This window comes from Neomonachus schauinslandi, chromosome 11 (genome assembly GCF_002201575.2).
Source record: "Neomonachus schauinslandi chromosome 11, ASM220157v2, whole genome shotgun sequence".
NCBI classification, from domain to species: Eukaryota; Metazoa; Chordata; class Mammalia; order Carnivora; family Phocidae; genus Neomonachus; species Neomonachus schauinslandi.
Window position 1 is genome coordinate 16544514 of NC_058413.1, and position 21160 is coordinate 16565673.

General features: G+C 50.0%; 1 protein-coding gene across 2 annotated transcripts in view; it reads left to right on the forward strand.

The window, feature by feature from the left end:
• Positions 1-4314: 4314 nt before the first annotated feature.
• Positions 4315-21160, forward strand: part of SYT13 (synaptotagmin 13) — a 41868-nt gene continuing 25022 nt past the window's right edge. Inside the window, exon 1 of one of the 2 annotated variants that reach the window (XM_021684769.1) lies at positions 4315-4340. Coding sequence is in view for 1 of the 2 variants with exons in the window: in XM_021684768.1 (XP_021540443.1) it covers positions 4818-5000 (183 nt within the window). In the remaining variant the exon portion in view is untranslated. Of the gene's footprint in view, positions 4341-4708; positions 5001-21160 lie in introns of those variants that run through there. The other variant, XM_021684768.1, reaches the window with a different exon arrangement.

Consider the following 21160-nt stretch of genomic DNA (forward strand, 5'->3'; position numbering starts at 1 on the left):
CATCTCGTCTTGAGATGGTGTCAAGGTTGGGTTGTTGGAAATGACCTGTTGGGCAGATGGTCACTAGCAGTGGTCAGTAAGCATACTGCAATTTGCTCCAACTCTAGAATATTTTTCTACCTTTTACAGACTTGGATTTCTGTATCAGGGGATCCCAGACCCAATTCCGTTCTCCCTTCTGCCTTAAGATGTGGCCCCAGAATTTCTCAGAGCCAGAGCAGGGTCCTGAGAGTGGGCCCCACTCCTGAGCCTCGACTGAGCTCCTCACCTTCTCACCCAGCTGCCAGCCAGCTCTGTGGGGTCTACATCACCCCACGGCGGGGCCCAGGGTCTCCACCCCTTTCTCCCAGCTAGCTTCCTCCTGCACATCCCGCCTTCGACAGGGCCTATTGCTGGGGAGCCTCCAGTTAGCAGCGATCTAGCATGGAGAACTACAGTCCATCAAATTGAGAGTGTAACCACACAGAGCTAAAAAGTGGGACCAACAGCGAAAGGAACTTGCCCACCGTTCTGCCCTCTCCTCATGCCATCAACAACTTCAGCCCATCCTATGATGACACACGTCCTAGAGAAGCTTAGCATCCCTCTCCTGGACGCCTGCTCTGGCAACATCTCTGGCCCACCTGCATCCCCTTGGTCCCTCTCCAATCGGTTCTCAATACTGCAGCCAGAAGGATCTTTTCAAAAGACAAATCTGATCATATCATACTCCTCTGCCTAAAAACACCTAATGGCCTTCCCGTATGGTCTACCATCCCCGATATCTGGCCCCTATCTCTGCCTTCAGGCTCGTCTCTCAGAGTTTCTCCCAGGTGCGCACTGGAGCTGGCTCCTACCACTCCCAGAGCCAACTGGGAAATATTAAGGAATGTGGTGGTAGCTGGAAATTCACTGTAGTGGGATTATTTGCACCAGAGAAATCAACAAATGCTGAACATCAAATTTGCCCCCAGAGAGTTGGTTGACCAGCACACTGAGGCCCCATGCCCACTGTGTGGTTCCACCACAGGGTCTTTGTACATCCTGCTTCTCTGCCTGGAACACTCCCTCTTTGCTGAGTTAACTTTACTCTTTTAGACCTCAAGCCCATTGATACTTCCTCTGGGAAGGCTTCCTTGGTGTCTCAGAACAAGTCAAATCCCAATCTCGAGCTTGTCCTTCTGAGCCCGTATCACAGTTATCATTTCTTATGTATTTGTGTGATAAATGATATTCCTCACTATTGTCACCTCATCAGCCAGCACAGTGCCTGGTACATGGTAGAAACTCAAAACATTTGTTGGATTAATGAAAAGGTTAGAGAAATAAGCGTTAGACAGAAATCTAAAGCTTTGGCGTCTATGGCAGAGACTGCTATTACTCATGTTTCCTTTCTACCCTGTCTCTTCTGTTGTTAGCTCTGTCATGTCACCAAATCCTGGCCAGTGCAATGGGGTGAGAACCATAGACTCTTTCCAGCCATGGCCTCCTAAATGGCCCAAGTGGTCTTTAGTGCTCTCTTCTCCATCTGCATGGCGGCAGGAAGCAAAAGCCCAGATTCCTGAGTGACTGATTGGAGATGAGCTGCCCACTTGAGTCACCTGACCCTCCTTGAACTATGATAGGAGCGAGGTGTACTTTTATTGTGTTAATCCCTGAGGTTTGGGGGTTACTTCTTACTACAGTAGGACTGCATCTACCCTGACCTAAAAGACCTCAGTGCTGTCATTAACTCCTTCTGCCCTTTGGCAATCCACAAGCTCTCTGGGCCTCAGTTTCCTTATTGGTCGAAAGAAAGGATCCCACAAGATGACGTCTGATATCCTTCCAATGTTAAAATTTGGTTGTTCTGCTTGTTTATTTTCCTCCCTCCTGCCTAGTACTATATGCAGGCACGATAAATATGTGCAGATGAGAGAACCTCCTATATTTGAAATCCTTTCCCCCAGATAAAAACATTTTAATACCTTAGAAATTCAGGGTGGTTGCTCTGAATATTTAATCATCCAGTGAGTAAAATATCGATCAAAATAAGAATGGTGACATTTTATCCAGAGGCTAGGGAACCTTCTGAGATCTACCCCTCAGCCTTCCAGCAACTCCCCTAAGCATCTTGCTTTGTTCTTGGCAGTCTGGGGGCTCCAGCATTTCTAATGATTTGCAGGCCTCCTCCTTAGACTGTCCCAACTGTTCCACTTGGCTGAATCTGTCATCTGCCTTTCTCAATAGAGGTGGCCCCATTTTTCAAAGGAATCCACTAATGCCTTTTCTTAGAAAGTTGTCATTAAAGGCTACTACCGCCTGGATATCAGTAACCAAGAAGCCAGAGTCGCATCTTTGATGAGATGTAGCAAAGGGGATACAGAGTTCTTGATAACTGGGTTTCAAATCTCCTGAGTGTATCCTAGCCCTGCCATCGGTTCACTGTGTGTGAAAAAGGCAAAAGACAAGCAGTTCGTCTCGGGCTGGGGTCCCTCTTCCTGTTAAAAATGAAGGTCACTGCAGCTGCTGTCATCCCAGTAACAATAGTAACAATGAACCACATGACAGGTGTATGATCTCCATCAGACAATGTCTAGAATTAAGTGCTCATCCTTCCCTTCACGCCCACCCCAGATCCTGCTAGGTGGTGTTAAGGGTTTCCCAGGGGAGCAGCTCAGGCATGGGAGATCCGGACTGACAGCATTAATTAAACCTTTCATTTCCCTGGAACATTTTGCATTTACCAGGCCCAGGAGCCAAGAAAACCTCCAAGGGAAGCTCTTATGAGAGAGAATGCTAAGTCTACCACCAGGGACGGAGGCATTGCATTCAGCAAATGGAGCTCAGTAGGAAAATGTGCCTAGCATACAGCAAGCACAAAATAAATATTTGTGGAAGAGTCGGTTCAATCAAAGGGAGCTCATTTAGCAAATGGGATTCTTCCAAACCACTGGAAGTCCTGCATGAGATGATCATGTGAGTCATTCACCCTTTCAGTGATTCCTGAGTACCTCCCGTATGCACCCATGGGTGATGGTATGAAGGCTCTAAAGATAGTAGCTTGCTGAATGAATCCCAAGTTCCCTGGGGCTCAAGGGCATGTTGGGAAGTGTGTAGAGGGGAGTCTGAAGGGACCGGCAGGGACCACATCACAAAGGGCTTTCGATTTAACTGGAGGCTCTTGCGTTTATTATTGGTGACACTTTGAAGGCTTTTATGCATGTGAATGATAAGATTAACTTTGCATTTCAGAAACATCCTTTTTAATGCCCTGTAGGGAAAGGATTAGAGAGAGACAATTGCTTGACCAAAGAAATGATGTTCTAGAAATTCTGAAGCCAGGACTTAAGAGAATGGCTTTGTCCTCTTGGAATCTGGCTGCCGTGCAGCTCCAGCCACGTGGAGAACCCCAGTGCGCTGGCTGACAGCCAGTTGTGCCCCCAGGGGCAGCCAGTACCCGCTGCCCACCCTGTGGTGCGCCATCTTGCACATCCCAGCCCAGCCGAGCGCAGTCCCTGGAGAGACATCACTTGCGGCAGGAAAAACACCCAGTGGAGCCCGGTCAACCCACAAAATCATGAAAGCTAACAAAATGATTGTTCTCAGCCTCTAAGTCATGGGTGGTTTGTCATGCAGGGGTAGATAAGGTTCCAGGTGGCGGTCACTTCTGCAGCTCAGCGCTGAAGGTCTGGCGGGAGCCATGCTAGATTTAGGAGCCATTGGTTTCATGGGAATTCCGAAACCCTGTTGTGGGTGAAATTCTCTGCACTCCTTCTCACACGTGCCCAGCAGACACCGGGAATGCTTGCTGAATTCAATGAAACACTCCCCATAACACAATACACTGCAAACCACTGTGTTCTGATCTAAGGCCGTCTCCTCATGCCTGGAATTCTAATTTCACCTTACTCTAAGCATACTTCTTTTATGTCCCCCTCTCTGCATCAAGTGTGGACTGCTGGCTGCTGCACGCGAGGCTCTTTGTTTTTCTAAGACAAGTTCTTTCTCTGAGTGTGGCGCAGGGACTCGGAATCTGCCAACCCGAGTCTGGGTTGAGGATGCCTGGAGTTTTCCAGCTTCCCCACATCCCCTACCGGCCCGCACCATCCTCATCTGCAAATGGAGACCCACAGATCAAATGAGGAGGGAAAGCATGCTGAAGGACATGCGACAGAAACAGAATGGGTGCGGTGATCTTCACCAGGGCATGGGCACAGTCTCAACCCCAGGCAATTCCCTTCTGCCCGCCTGCCCCCTGCCAGCTCTGCCCCACGGCATAGCAAACACCAGGCGAGTTCGGGAGATGGGAAGTCTCCAGCCCTTGTGTGTTTGAAAATCTCGCGGAGGACCCACGTATACAGCCTCCCGGGCCAGAGAAGGTGAGAAAGGAAGGGTCAGGAGTCTGGTAAAGTGACCCCCACCCAGACTGAGCCGCAGGCCTGGGCTGGAGCCAGGGTTCGCCCGCTCACACAGTGTGACCTGGACGAGCTCCTGCCCTTCTTGGGGCCAAGTGTCCGCGTACAGAAAGCGTGAAGAACGGCCCGAGACACCCCTAAGCTTGCGGGCATCTGAAGGCTGGTTTGCTGTTGGGGTGGGGGTCTGGTCACGTGTCGGCGGGAGGGGGTGCGGGCTGACGTAGAGCTGAGTGCGGGCGCACCCGCCCGCTCCCGGCCAGCCTCGTCCTCTGACGTCCTCGCAGCCGCCCTCCCTCCCCGCCTCCCCCCCACCCCCCACCCCAGGCGGCGGGAGAGCAGCCCGCGCGTCCGGATCCCAGGAGCTGCTGGGCGGCGGGCGACCGGCCCGGCAGGGGTAGGTGCGCGGCTGCGGGCCGGAGCCCCGCGCGGGGAGCGGGCACCATGGTGCTGTCGGTGCCAGTGATCGCGCTGGGCGCCACGCTGGGCACGGCCACCAGCATCCTTGCGCTGTGCGGGGTCACCTGCCTGTGCCGGCACATGCATCCCAAGAAGGGGGTGCTGAAGCGGGACCGGGACCCTGATCCGGAGAAGGCGAGACCCGGCGTGCTCCGGTCCGCCCAACAGGTGAGCGGGGGCGGCACCTCGGCCTCCCGGGGGCGCGGTGGGGTCTCGGCGGCGGCTGCAGCGGCGGGGGAACCGGATGGGGGGGTCACGCCACCGAGCGTGGCGGGGAGGAGGGCGGAGAACGTGCTCGAGGACCCGCCGAGGGGGTCCGGAAGGCCTGGGGGTGGGGGGAGGGTCGGAGAGAAGAGTTAGGGGAGGGAGGCTTGGTGGGGGCGCGAGAGGAATGGGGTGAGCGAGCGTTAAAGGGGAGGGGGAGAGACGGAATGGGAAAGGGGACTTGGGGACGAATAGGGACTGGGAGGAGAGTTGAGCGGCTGGCAGGAAACGGGGGAGGGGGGTTGGGGGGTTAAAAGCTTGCAGAATTGGGGGAAGAGAAATGGGGACGGGAGAGGGAAGAGAAGTTGGGGGGTCTGGTGTAGGGAAAGCACTGGCTTAGCTGAGGAGGGGGCAAGCCACGGAAAAACGAGAGGGGAGGTGGTTGCTGCATCCCTGGGAGTGGGAGAGGGGCAGCTGGGCGGGAGTGCCTGGGGTCTGGGGAGAGGCTGGTGAATGTGGAGGGGCCTGAAGAACCTTCGCCCCCTCCCAGCAGCCCTCAGCTCCAGCCAGCCGGAGGGGCTTGCTGTGGTGTCTCTGAAGATGTCCCTGGAGACAGGAGGGCTTTTATCCCCTGCATGGGCTTGTGCCCAGAGCCCCTTCGGGCAGGAAATGGGTGGTGTCCCCATTGTACAGTGCGGCAGAAGGGGTCTAGGGAAGAGGTTTGGAAGGAGCCCCCTACATAGGCTGTGCCCTTCAGGACACATTACCGAGGTGGGGAGTGTAAAATGCGCTCTGGAGACCAGGAGGAAGAGTCTTGCTAGGGTGCTGGAGGAAGCCTGGCCCTGGGGCAGGGGCATGACTTAATGACTTCCCAACGCCCTCTAGATTCCTTATAGAGCTTATAGATCTGGGAGAGGCACAAAAATGCTGCAATTCCACCTTCCTTTTTCCAATCAATTATTCAAAAGCTCTGAGACTCAGTGCTTGAGGCCTCTGTCAGTCACCAGGTAGTGAGAGGGGAAGGAAATGGCTACTGTCCTTGAGGCACTTACAATCCCAGGAAAGTGACATTGACATTGGCAGGAATAGGAGCCAGCCAGGCATCGGGACACGGTACCCTTCTAGAACCATCTGAGGTGGGAGTAGTGGGCTCTCCACTGGCAGGCGGTTGAAGGGGTGGATGAGTCCTTCAGAAGTTGTGGCCCGCTGCCTCTCAACCTTCTCTCCCACCCAGCATGAGGGGAAGGCCATTGTGCCCTTCACAGAGATTGCTCCTCAGGCTTTAGGGGAAGGCCATTGTGCCTTTCTCAGAGGTGGCTCTTCAGGGGCTGTCCCCTCCCCTTCCCAGAGAGAAGCGCCGGGGAAGGAGTTGGTGTAAATGACCTCTGGGATCCCTTCCAGTAGCTCACACAAGGGCCAAGAATCTGTTAAAGACAACCCAGGTAGTGTCTCTCTTGGGCTCAACTTCCCCCACCCCAACTTCTCATTGAGCTTGGAACAAGTCATAGCAAACCACTACGTGGCATGCACCCTGTGTCAGCCACCGTTCTAAGTGCTTTATTCTTAATGCACTTAGCAAGTGAGTGAAGGACATATATGCTGATCCCTACTTAAAGATGAAGAAGCTAAGGCTCAGAGAGGGTAAGTGACTTGCCCAAGGCCACACAGTTAGAGAAGTTTTAGAGCTGGATGGATTCTAGCCAAGCTGGTCTGCTTCTGGAATCCATGCTAATAGCCACTCCACTCCTCCCCTCCCACCCCCCCATGTGCTTGATCTGGCAGGTGTCTACCTCTCCGGCCAAGCTCATGCCCCTTCTCCCAATCATCTGAAATCTCACCCTCCCTGTATGTATGATCCTTCCTAAAGACCCCCCAATCCCCATGGCCATTTTCCTCTGGCTTTTCATACTGATGGCTCCTTCTCATCCTTGAGGCCTCTTTCTGTTTAAATTTCCCCTTCTCCAGAGGATTTTGTCTCCCACTACATGTAACAAAGTACCTCCTCCTCTATTACCTTCTTCCCTATTGTTCTTACAATTCTTTCATAGTACTTGTTATAACTGGATGTGATCTTTGGTGTCCACTTATCTGTATGTTATTTATTCCCAGTACCTCCTCAGTGTCTGGAACCTAGCAGGTGTCTAATAAGAAACTGTTGACTAGTAAAGGTATCCCTGTGTCCACTTGGGATTGTTGCTGGAGTCATTTCTCCCAATGGGAGCGCACGCACCAGGCCTTTGCAACCCCGTGCTAGCCCAGTAGGGCCACAGTAAGCCTTTGTTGATACATGAGACCCCTTCCTTCACATCCCCTCATCTGGTTCCCTGAGTGACAAGGATTTGGGCAACCTGGGCTGAATCAGTGGGCACGGATGTGGCGCGGGGGAGATCTCACAAGGTTGGTTGGGCTGCCATTGTTCTCAGACTGATTCAGCCACTGACCCAGATTGAGTGAACGGAGGAAAGAACACAATTGTCATTTCCAAACAAGTAAAGGAGGTGGTGTTAGGGGTGGCAGGTGACAGTAGGGTGTTGGAAGTGACGCGTGTGGACAACGAGGGGAGGAGTCGGGGAAGGCTTTCTGAAGATGTTCCTGGAAGGGAGGGCACAGGGCTGCAGAAAGGGGTTCCAGACTCCCTTACACTGAGAACCGCATGTCTGTAGGATGCGGAGGGACCGCCTATGTCTCTGAAAATAACTGGTTGTGGTTCTCGGAAAAATTCCTTGGATATTCAGGCCTTGTATGGTTAGATGAAGTTGAAGTTTGTAGTGATTTTGAGAAGAACTTGGAAGTTCCCCTGGGGGTTCATAACCTGAGGTCCAAAGACGTCCCTATGGGGTCTGTAGATGGAACTTAAGAGGTTCATGGTCTTGGGTAGGAGGAATATCAACCACACAGCACAGGAGTGTTAACAATATCTGTGCCTTGGTCCCCCAGGGAAATCACAGGTAGTTTCGAGGCAACTACAGCTATTGTAGATACTCTACAGGATCATTTATGTTCATCGCCAGTTCTAAATCATGGTACTTATTGAATGTCCTGCCAGATCCTGTTAGCCAACGGGTGGATGAAGAGGCTCACATAGAGCCATTCCACAAGCTGATTTTATTAGATGTTCCTCTGTAGTCCGATGTCTTTGATTTGCAAACATTCTGAGGAAGTGTCCAGAGGGCTTCTCTGGAGAGCTAAAGGAATCCGTGGAACAAAAAAAGGGCCCAGGATCTCTGCTAAGTGGGAGGAGGCAGAGGGCAGAAGCACTCTGTCATCCCTCACCTCGCATGCCTCCAGCTGGCTTCAATTCATAGTTTATCTCTGCTTTTCCAAAACACACACTCTGGACCCTTCATCCTGCCTTCGTAGACAGTCCCTCACCCTCACCCGGGTGTGGTCCTTTGGGGGATGCAGGGGACTCAGTCTCACTACACTGCCCACTCATGGTCTGGCAGGCTCAACTGGGACCTCCCTCACTTCTGTCAGCCCAGCTTTTGAAGCTTGGTGGCAGCTCGAGAGTGGAGACAGGGCAGAGAGCAGCAGAATGATGTGCGCACGCATGCATGTGTGTGTGTGGGCATCTTCCCTTTCCCACTGCTTCAGAATCTACTAGTGAATGGCAGCCAGGCCCCTTGGTTCCTTCCCCCTCAGTTTCCCCCTCAGTTTCCTTTTCACACTGGTCTGCACAGGCCTCCACTCACCTTATCCTGGGTCCCTTCAGAAGAAGCACTGTTTTTGACTAACCTCAGTAATAAAGAGGGAGCAGGGAGAACCGCTCTTTCCCACTGCTCGGACCCTCTGACACCTGTCACTTAACAGGAGTTGGGGTTCCTGTTTTCAGAAAGCTTTGGTTTTCATGTCAGATTTTTCTCCCCGCACGGTGCTTACTTTGTTGTATTCTTTTTTTTTTTTTTTAAGATTTTATTTATTTATTTGACAGAGAGAGAGAGAGAGAGAGAGAGCGCGCGACAGCAGGAACACAAGCAGGGGGAGTGGGAGAGGGAGAAGCAGGCCTCCACCGAGCAGGGAGCCCGATGCAGGGCTCGATCCCAAGACCCCGGGACCATGACCCGAGCCAAAGGCAGACGCCCAACAACTGAGCCACCCAGGTGCCCCTACTTTGTTGTATTCTTGAAGTGAATCTTCTTGAATGTGTCTCGGAGGTCCCTGGGGTGACCCGGGTGCTGTCCCCTTGCAGCTAACATGTAGTCCAAGGCTTTAGCCAAGTTGCTTGGACCTTCGGCAGAGGCCCCCATGCCTCTTCTCTCCACATCCCCCAGGTCCTCACCCCCACTTCCCACCAAACTAGACAATCCCACCCTCCTTCCAGTAGGGTGGGCTTCCATGGAATGCCGTCTTAGTCTGTTTGGGCTGTGTAACAAAATACAGATGGGGCAGCTTATAAGCAACAAAAATAGGCTTCTTACAGTTCTAGAGCCTGGGAAGTCCAAAAACCAAGGCTCCAGCAGATTCGGTGTCTGGTGAGAGCCCATTCGTAGACTTTGCTCTATCCTCACCCCGGGGGAAGGGGCAAGGGAGCTCTCTAGGACCACTTCTGTAAGGGCATAGATTCCCTTTATGAGGGTCCATCCTCATGACCTGATCACCTCCCAAAGGCCTGCCTCCTGGTAGCATCTCCTTGTGGGCTAAGTTGCAACAGATGAATTTTGAGGGGAGGTGGGACACAGACATTCAGATTTTAGCAAACATGAATAAATTAATTCTAGGTTCTTATGAAACAATGTAAACAAATGCTGAGTTTGTATCCAGCACTGTAGGTACAGAGGAATCTTTTCTGGCAAGATCAGGGAGTGTATTTTTCATTTTTCTTGTGTCCCCGACGATATCTGGTGTGATGCTGGGCCCGTGATAACCCTTGAATGTATATTGTGAATGAAGTGGTCGTATTGCGACTCACACTCACTAAGAGGAAAGGCGCAAAGGAGGGCAAAGTGGTAAGGTTTTATTTCCACCCGATTTGAAGTCAAGTCCAATGTATGTTTGGTCTTGCCGTTGGGGGGCAGGCAATGGCCGGGGCATGGTTGGGCAGCCTCTGCAACGTTGTTCATGTTCCGCCTCTTGATGGGGATGCTGGTCACCCAAGCGTGTTGGTCATTTTGTGAAAGAAAATTCACCCAGCTCTACATTTATGATTTGTGCGCTTTTCTCTATAGAGTTAGATTTCAGTGAGGTTGTCATTGAAATTTTTCATGTTGTGATACAACGTTTGTAAACACTAACTTAGTATCGAAAGTCACTGTTTTTGTTCCCAGGAGGACTTCTGGGCTATCATCAAGAGGCATGGCCCTCCTTTGTTGTGATCCATCCCATACTCCCTGGTCCCTGGCTCTGTCTGCTTTCTGCCGCCACTCCTGTGGCCGCCTCCTTCTTGGGACTGGGACCTCGAGACCATCAGTGTGGCCTTATCAACCCTCCCGCCTTGTTCTCCTCTTCCTTAGACCACTCGAGCCACATCCTCTCCGATCACCTGCCTGAATTCATACTTATCAGAGTGTGGATGCATCGGGACCCATATGCTGCGTTTCATTTGCTAATAAGTTCATTCATTAAAGATTAATGTGCACCTGCTAGGCACTGGGATGGAGCAATGAAGAGACGGACGTGAGCTCTTTCTGATGAGTGGGGAGACGGACAATGAAGCCATGGAGCGTGTTACACTGCTATCATGATGGGGCAGGTGCAGGGGGCATGAGAAACCCCTTAGGAGGGGCACCCCCACCTTCAGCTCAAAGAACTTTCTCCTTTTTTGGCTCACTGCTCTGCCAAGGTCTCCTCGGCACCTCAGTGGTCACAGGAGGCCCCATGAACTGCTAACCCCGCTCCTGGAGCTGATGTGCCCCCGGGCTTCTCTAAGGTCTGCCCTTCATGGATTCTTACCCTTTTAAAGGATTTATTTCTCAGCTCATCTCCTGGCTGGCAGACTCTCCTGTTCACATTAACGAACAGACAAGAAATTGAGGCATTTCCATAGAGTAATAAATAGTAGTGATAGCACAACTAACATTTTTTGGGTTCTTTATGTGTGCCAGGCCCTCTTTAATCATATTAATTTTATCTTCACGATAGCCCTATGAAACATGTGGAATTATTATTTCCCTTTTACAGATGGGAAAAGTAAAACACAGCACACTTAAGCAACATTTTAGTGGCAGAGTTGGAAATCAAATTTAGGAAGTCTGGCTCCTGAGCCCATACTTTGACCAGTAGGCTGGACGTTAGCAGAGAAAAGCTAGTCAAAATTACACTCGAACCACTGTGTTTCCCCAAATGTGGCATCAAAGTCTCAAAAATACGCATTTTTGCAGGTCAGCTTCAGAAACCTTTCCCAAAGCTTGGGATGGCTTTGTTGCCTCTTATGTCCGTCACGCTTCAAACCCTGGGCACAGCCCAGGGCCCTCTGAAGAGATTTACACAGTAAACATGTTTGGGCTGGCTGCTTAGCAACACAGAAGACAGTATGAATTTTTCATCAAGAAATTAGCATAGATTATTTCAGAGCAGTGAGCACACACCCGCCAGAAACACCAGGCCCTTCCGGATACAATGTAGACCCTAAGTCTGTGTCCACAATCCCTTCCCAGTGGTAGGCCCCAGACCCATCACATCTCCCTCCCTTCTTCATTTCTCCTCTGATGGAGCATGTAGATAATTCAGGGGCCCGGCTCTTTTTTTCACGGGACTGACAGTTCACTAGCACCTTGTGTTGACTGCAGGAGAAAAGATTGCTGCATCTTTAGACATTTTCCGAATTTCAGACCCTGGTCCCGGTTACTATCAAGTACCTGGGGTGCAGGAAGAGAAATAGCCAGGCCATTCAAGCGTGATGGAGGAAACTACCAGAGGAGAAATCAGACAGGGGTAAGGCAAAGTCGGAAAGAAGGGGAGAGACCAGTCAGATGGAGGAAGCAGCAGACCCAGAAGACAAAGAGGAAGCAGGGTAAAGAGTGACTGCCCGGGGTGCCTGGGTCTCTCTCTCTCAAATAAATAAATAAAATCTTAAAAAAAAAAAAAAGAGTGACTGCTTGTCCCAGGGTGGGAGATGGGCAAGAGAAATCAGGACACCCCGAGACGATCCACGCTATTTGACCTTCAATCTCCCAGCAGTCAGCAACCATGCATAACTCAGTGTCATTGCCTGCACTCACTCCAGAGCTGATTTCTTACTAACAAACATTAGGAAACCTTGCTTTGAGGATGGAGGAGAATAGCTTCACGGGGATACAGGTTAATAACTGAGGGGTTCTGTATGTATACGTCAGAATCAACATACACATGCGTACAAAGGGCCTCTCTAGCCAGTTTGTTGAGAAATAATGTGTTAGTAGATTTCTGAAGGCAAACAGATGAAAAGGGTGGATAGATTCCTCCTTCCCTCCCTTCCTCCCTTGATTATGTTTATTGAGCACATACTATGTGCCAGGTACTGTGCTTGGGGGCAAGGGGATACAGTGGTAACTGCTCCCTCCTCAACAACATACTCCCCCATCCTCAGCCCTCATGATATTCATGTTGTAACGGGGAAGACCAGCGTTAATAGAGAAGAGCACAGATAGATGAAAATGCAATAGTGGTAAGTTACCTAAAGAGAAAGTTCTAGTGCTATGAGAGTGTAAGGTGGAACTGACCCAGTCAGGAAGGAGGCTTTCCTGGACAAAGTGATGGCCAAGCTGAGAGCTGGATTGGAAGGGAAGTAACTAGGGCAATGGGGAGGAGTGTGAGGGGCTCCAGACAGAGGACTGAGGCCGTACAAAAGTCCTGTGACAGAAACTTAGCACCTAGAAGGACCTAGCGAAAGGTCAGTGTGCCCAAGAGCAGAGAGCCAGGCGGGGTCTGGTGTATGAGGAGGCTGGGGAGTGGATTGGGGTAAGAAGGGCATTGTAGACCATGGACAGGTTCACTCATTCATTTATTCATTCATGTATCAAACTTGATCAATGCCTATGTGAGGGGCACTGATAATACGAAGGTTATAGCTATTTTCAAAACTTTGTTTTAATTGACGTGAAATTCACATAAAATGAACCATTCTAAAGAGTACGAATCACACTGTCACGTTGTTCTAGCACTTTGTTCTCACTTTCATGCAGCTTTAAAATATCTTTATTCACCCCCTAAGAGAACTCTGTACCTATTAAGCAGACACACTTTCTGTTCCTCTCTTTCTTCCAGTCCCTGGCAACCACCAGTCTGCTTTTTGTCTTCATGGATCTGCCTATTCTGGACATCTGACATATTTGGAATTATAAAATACGTGACCTTTTGTTTCTGGCTTTTTTCACTTAGCATCATGTTCTCAAGGTTCATCCACGTTGTGGCTTATATCAGAACTTTATTCTTATGGCTGAATAATATCCCATTATGTGTATTTGCCTCATTTTGTTTATCCATTCATCGGTTGGTGGACGTCTGGGAGGGCATTGGCTAGAGAGGCCCTTTGTACGCATGTGTATGTTGATTCTGACAGGCAAATAGAATCCCTTAGTTCTTTTTTTTTTTTTTTAAGATTTTATTTATTTATTTGACAGAGAGAGACACAGCGAGAGAGGGAACACAAGCAGGGGGAGTGGGAGAGGGAGAAGCAGGCTTCCCGCCGAGCAGGGAGCCCGACGCGGGGCTCGATCCCAGGACCCTGGGACCATGACCTGAGCCGAAGGCAGACGCTTAACGACTGAGCCACCCAGGCGCCCTGGAATCCCTTAGTTCTTAACACGTATCCCCGTGAAGCTATTTTCCTCCTTCCTCAAAGCAAGGTTTCCCAATGTTTGTTAGCAACCCTTCAGTTATTGTGAATAGTGTCGCTGTGGACATTGCTGCACTCATATTTGTTTGACAACCTGTTTTCACTTCTTCCAAGTAGATACCTAGGAGTGGAATTACCACATCATTTGGTAATTCTATGCTTAACTTTTTGAGGGAATGCCAAACTGTTTTCTACAGCAGCTGCATTGTTTACATTTCCACCAGAAATGTCTGAGGCTTCCAGTTTCTTCACAACCTTGCCAGCAGCTGTGAGTTTCCTTTTTTTTGTTTTTTTGTGACAGCCATCCTAGTGGGTGTTAAGTGGCATTTCACTGCGGTATTTTCTAGGCTTTTTTTTTTTTTTTTTGGTATTTTTTTGGATTTAAAAAAAATCCAAACTCTCAAATTTTTTTTTTTTTTTGAGAGAGAGAGAGAGCACATGAACGGTGGAGCAGAGAATAAGGGAGAGAGAGAATCCCAAGCAGGCTCCAGACTTAGCGCGGGGCTTGATCTCACGACACCGAGACCATGACCTGAGCCGAAATCGAGAGTCAGACGCGCAACCCATTGGTCTACCCAGGCACCGCCCCCTCCCCCCCAAAACTCTCATTTTTAAAAATACTCATCAGTATCTGGCAAGTTTTTAAAACATTTCCTCTCGGTGTGGAATGTTCGTGACAATGAATCCACAAGGGCACACCTGTGCAAACATTTCGTCGCTCTGGAGTCTTACAGGAGGAGGCTGTGGGTGGCAGGCCTGGCTCCCCTGTTGTACTAGCACGTTCTAGCATGTTTGTACCTGCTGCTTCACCACCCTTTAAATCATTGCGTGTTACACTCCCACATTCCCCACCCTTCTCCCTGAGCTTTAGCCCTCGTGGGTCCCAATCTCTTTCACCCACATACCTGCGGGTCCTACAAACCCAGGTCCCACTGACGGTACTTAGTATCTTTCACTATTGTTTCCTTATGTATTGACATTATCAGACCAGTGTGATGCCAGGAGGAGGAGCCTTGGTCCCCCGTGGTGTCAGAGCACCACGCACACACGCGAACCTGCCCACCGAGGAGTTCCCGATGTGCTAATTAAGTGAAAGGTGTTTTAATTGATGTATATTATGGAAAATTCCTGGGAGATTTTTACATGGTGTTTAAGGGTGTGATACTTTGGGAAGTTGATTGAGGTTTTTGGGTGGATGTCAAATGCATCATGATATTTCTCGTTTAAAATAATGGAATATGAGTAACAGCGCTCTGAAATTTGCTCGCTACCATGTTTCCGTGAACAGATCAGAGTCAAATAGTTAGTGGTTGCATGCATGAATATGAATAAGTAAAAAGGGGAGGAGCGTCCTATGAGAATTTTGTCAAAGTGAGTCTTTGTCCATCTGGCATAGACCTCAGGGTACTTTGACATATCTCCTGGGCTCCCACTGCCCTCCAGTCAATAAGTCCAAGATGGATTGTTCATAGAGCAACTGAGCAGAGCTGACAGATGGCCAGAGAAGTGAGGAGAAATGTTGAATGGCTTCCTGAGTCAGAGGATGGATGGATGGTTGGATGGATGGATGGATGGATGGATGGTTGGATGGATGGATGGTTGGATGGTTGGATGGATGGATGGATGGATGGATGGATGGATGGGGTGGAAGGGATTCATGGGGTTACCACCTCTTCTTGCAGCCAAAATAAAAATCCCAAGCACAGCAACAAGCTTGCTGAGGCTTCTCCGTGATCTCTTTTAGTGACCCAGCAAGGAATCAGGACAAGCCTGGAGGGCATGGTGGCCTCACCTTCTATACATTTCCCTCCCTTCTGAGTCTCCATTCACTTGGCTAACATTGGAGACCATTTAAAAACTTTCAGCTGTGAAGCCAACGGGCTAATGCCCACGGAGACCACATTTTACTTGGAAAAGCATCATCCACCACACAGTTTTGGATTTGCTGCTGAGAAAGCTGTGATGAGAGGGGTGTAGCTTATCGAGGCAGGATCATGGAGATTTGGCTTTTCAGAGTGAAGAAAACTGCTTTGGAGAGGACAGAGTTGGAAGGTGAAGGTAAGGTTGCGGACAGCCGTGTGGCAGGGCAGGTAGGAGACGTCATGGAAACAGCTGTAAGTGTAGAGTGGTTTCTGCTCGCTCTCAGCTCTTTCTGTGTGTCAGATCCCCTCGTCCCTTCCCACAGTCCACCTGCAAGCATCCTGAGGTGCATTTCCGTGTTCAGCTCAGTCCCTTCATTTAGAAGAAAGGGCAAGTGCATCAGAAAGACACGGCGAAGGCAGCGTGACACAGCAAGGCACAAAACTCCGTAGCAAACCAGCGACGTGATCTGGAGGGCTTTGGGACACTGTCCTGTCAGCATGGCCTCTGAGGAGCACATCTCTTATCTTGCAAGTGAACAGATCCTTTAAGTTGCCCTTTGCTCAACAGCCTCATTGCAAACCATGCAGAAACAAAGAACAGAAAGGAATGGACGTGAGATTTGGTAACCCATTTGGAACCGCTGCATGGTAGACTTGCATTTGATTTTGGATATCCACCAGGATTAGAGGACTTAATAATAATCTAGTTTTTTGAGATCACTCGAAAGAGGAAATTGTCTCTTAGAATGAAAATGTTCATTTTATGATCAAGCTGCTGAGATAGAGTAACAAGCAGATTAGACATAGACCCCAAACCTGAATTTGAAGGTAGCCTCCACCATTTTCCAGCTAAATGAGCTTGACCATTGTGAATTGCACTTTTCTCATCAACAAGCAGGGGTGATGATCACATTCTCTAAGGTAATATTAAAGACTAAGTAAGGTAACTTTTGAAAGCACCCAACAGCTCAACACCTGGCACTGCTCAGAGTATATTTTAAAGTATCTCGAAATCATGTTCTTATTGATCTCTTACGAAAGCGGTGACTTGTGTGTGTGTTCGCTATGCAGGAAAGAGAGAGTCCATGAAAACCTTCCAGGTGTGAAAAATGAAAAGGCTTCCATGAGGATGGGAGGGAGAGCATGAACATACCGCTTCTAGGATAGTCATTCATTTTAAAAATATTTATTGATCACCTACTACATATAAGGCACTGAGCACTGGGGACACTACAGGAACCAGACAGACAATGTCTTTGACCTGCTGTAGCTCAGATTCCAGGGGTAGAGATGTTCATCACACAGTTGTACAAATGAATACAAATCAACAGCTGTGTTAGGTGTGGTAAAGGAGGTTGGAGTCCTCCCAAGAAGTGATAGCTGATTATTGCTCTGCTCTTCAACATTTTTGGAGACTCTTTTCATTTAAAAAAAAAAGTTGAGCATGTATATTGTACATGTATATTTAATTCTTTATAAAGCATATATATACCTATATATTATATATATGCTACTCTACTAATATATACATAATAAAACATGCACAAAATGGATCTTTTAAAACAATGAGATAAAAATAAATTATAAAATGAGATTCTGTTTTTTTTCTTCCCATACCTCAAATGGAACTCTCTTGCATACCCCTATGACATACAGTTAGTGATATTTACTAGGTAAAGGTGTTGGGGATGACATTTGCAATCTTCTAGGCATAGGGCATGTGCAAAGGCCCTGTGGAAAGAAGAAATATCACTCAGGAGGGACTGGATGAAGGTCGAAGTGGGTAGAATACAAAGAGCACAGGAGGGAGTGAGGTGAAGGAGCCAGTCAGGCCAGGGCAGGGCCACCCAGGACCTTCTGGGCCACCAGAATTGTTTGGATATTTATCCCAAGAGCAATGGAAGCTACTGAAAGGTCTTCAGTGAGATGTGACATGGCTATATTTGGGTTGTGAAGCCATCCTCCTAGATGGGGGAAGAGTGGAGAGACGAAGGGAAGGCCCGGAGGAAGACTGTGATGGTTTGGGTCGATAAGATGGCAGCAGTGGATTGGCAGGATGTTTCGGAAATAGATAGACTGGTTTTGCCTATGCGTTGGGTGTGGGCTTCAGGAAGAGGGAGGAGTTAGGGATGACATCTGAGGTTTTCATTTACTCAACTGGGCGGCGGTAGTAATTAACAAAACGGGAACACTCCGTAAAAATGAGGTTATGGATTTGAAGTCATGAGTTCCCTTTTGTGCAGGGAGAGCATGAGGAGTTTTTGTGCTATCTGCACGAAGATGTTGATCATGCTGGTGGTTTGGCAGGTCCAGAGCTCACAGTATGGCTGTGATGTATATTGGGGAGCCGAAGATGTATGTTGGGGAGTCATCTGTAAGAGGTAGCAACCATAGCCATGAGCATGGCTGAGACCACCTAGCAAGAGGGCAGAATGAGAGGGAAAAGAGCCTGGGAAGTCCTGATCGACACCAGCATTTCATGAGAAGGAGGAGTGGCCAGAGAAGAAGGAGTAGAACCTAGAGAATGTAATGTCAGAGGAATAATAATAACAGGAGAAAAAGCTTTTTTAAGAGGAAGGGAATCCTCAAGTGCGAACCTGCCACTGAAAAGTCAAGGAAGAGAAGACTGAAAAAGTCCATGGGAATTAGAGGGTGAAGGTCATCGGTGACCTTGGAGACCAACAGTGACCTTCCGGTGGCCTGACAGGGGCCCTTTGGGAATGGCTTGTCACACGGATGGAGACTAAGGAAGTGAGGAGGGCACCAAGTCCTGGTGATTCTTTTGAGATGTGTGGCTGCCAAGAGGCGGAAAGGGCGAGGACAGCGGCTGAGCAGGGGACAAGAAGCCAGTGGAATGTTATGCACATTTAAAAGCTGGCGGCGGAGGAGCCAGTTGAAAGAGAAAGGTAAACATTCAAGAGAGAGGAAGAGAGAGCTGGCAAGTAACTGCGGTGGGGCTCCCACAAATGCCGTGGGGACAAGTGCCGGGCTCGGACGGAAGGGCTGGTCCCCGAGGCGGAGAGCGAGGGCTGCACCTCCCGCGGTGTCACAGGGCGGGGGCGGCCACAACATCCCTCCGGCCAAGGGAGAGCAGGTGTATGTCCGTTAGCAGGACACGAAGGGGCCTCTGTTCTCTTGGCTTCCTTTTTGTCTGTGGAGGAAGCCTGAGGCGATAGACAGATTCCAAAACGTGGGCTTGGGGAAGGAGTTAGGGAAACGGCAGGATTGCGGGGCAGGGCCGGGAGCCAGTTTGAGGTTGCTGACCATGAATTTGTCACGGGACCACCCCCGCTGGAGCGACCCTCCCGCAGGGCAGGACTGTTGGGCGCAGGAATCGTGGTGTAGCGGGTTCATCCAACGTTGGGCTTTTGCCACATGGCGTCAGGGAAGGGCTGGAAGGCAGGGGGTCTTTAGACTCTGAAAAGGTGTTGTTGAAATGACGGCCCGTGGAATCAAATGGGGAAGGTTGCCAAGGGAAGAAAGGGGAGAGAAAGCAGAGGGCTGCCTGGTCTGAAGGCTCCTTAGGGATGGGAGAACAGCAGTGGGGGGGGGGGGGCTTTGGCCGCGGCTGGAAGAGGGGGCCATGGCCACGGGCGCCCTGAGGGCTGTGTCCCCCAGGGTCACAGGTGCCAGAAGCATCCTTCAGTGCCCCCACAAGGTGGGGAAGGGCGGGGTGAGGGCGCCGTGGTACGATGAACAATTGACAGACTTGAATTCTTAGGAAGACCAGACGAGTCAGCAGCTAGTTAAGTCAGCAGTTGCCTGCCCTCGGGTGTTTCTGGAATTCTTCATTTTAGGGCAACGCCAGACTCTAAGGAAGGGGCGCCTTGAATCTGTGACTCCTGAAGGCCACAAGGCGGATCAGGCCAGCTGCGTGCTGCGGTGAGCTGTACCTGCGGCTTAGCGTCTGGAAGGTGGGGTCGAGGCCACTGGTGTGTTTGCAGTTCCCTGGGCCACTGCCTGAGATCCCGGCAACCACCCCAAGTGCACAGGGTGTCCCTGGCAGAGTCACGCCAGGGCCCTTGGCCTCCTCAGGAGCAGAAGGGTGACTCTGGCTGCCACCGCCGCGGGAAACTCAGCTCCTGTGACTCCTCCAGGCGGCCTTTGGGAGGCCTCACCAATTGCAACAGCCCATGAGATGGTTATTGGATTAATAAATAGTATTAATAATTAAGTTGTCATTAAAATGACTCTAGTAAACTGATTGGATGTGACGCACGAGATGAGTGGAGGCCATGAGGCACTCGGGCTTTGGGTTCCAGTTTCAGTCTGCCCCTTGCTTGCAGTGTGGTGGCCAGCTAGTGACTTGACCTGTCTGTGCCTCAGTGTGGCTGTCTATGAACCATGTCATTGTTACTGAATGGTGGGGATTCAATCAGATAATCCAGGTAAGGCCGTGCCCAGAACTTAAGGGCCAGGCTGCATATTGCCCCTTGGCATCCAGACCACCCTCTGCATCCTCCTCCCCTCCCTGCCACTCCTGCCCAAACTTACCCCCTTTTCCTAACGTCCCTGTCCCCGTGCCCGAGTCTTAGAAGGCCTGGTCTAGGGCTGTGAACAGTGCCCAGCTACTCCTGGCTCCAGAAGAGTCTCCATTCCATATTGTTTTCCTTAGTCTCCCCCACCTTTGTAAATACCTGCTTTATGAAACTCTCCTCAATGGCCCACTTTGAACATGCCTTCTGTTCCTGCCCAGACCCTTGCTGTTAGGGTTTTCAATCAATGTTAGCTATTATTACCAACCCTGATAATTAATAATAACAAAGGGAGAGTCTGCGGGGGATACAAATTGGCAAAGGTCAGAGTCAACAATGATCAAGCCCTGTTTGCACAAGGCTTCATTGTTTAGAAACTGCTTTCATTAGCCTCTCACCTGGTTTCTGTTTGGTCCAGCCTCTGGCATAGTGTCCATAGGGTCTAGCCTCTTAGCGGGGTGCCCTGCCCATCTTGGAGCTTGTGTGGGTAGGAAAGTTCAGCTGTTTTTCTCAGTTCAAAAGGCTTGACATGAGCCGAGGAAAACTGTTTGACATTGATAGTAACTTGGAGCCGAACACTCCAGTATTACTGACCTTCCATAACCAAATCCCAGTTTTGTGACAGTTGGTAACCTGTTGGAATGTTGGCCGGTGTGACACAGAAGGGAAATCCAATGGGTCTGCGGCCCATGTAAAAGTGAGCATATGCCTAGGGCTGATCCTCCGCAGCTTGGGGTTGGCCCGGGTGACCGCCCGGAGGGGACGTCAGAAGCAGCTCTTTGGAGGTTGCGCCTTGCAATCTCTCACGAAAGTCACACAGAACAAATGATCTGTTGCCCAATCGTTTCTGTGGCTGTAGACGTTCAGTGACCCTCAGAGATAATGCTTTTTCAGGAAAGGAGCCCTGATAGGTAGTGAAGGGGGTGCCTTTCTCTTAATGCAGTTCTCTCAGATTCCTCCCTCTGCCTACACCCTGCTCCACCCGTGAGCACTGTCAAATCTTCCTTGGGGATTTGTTGCGCATGCTGCCTCCCT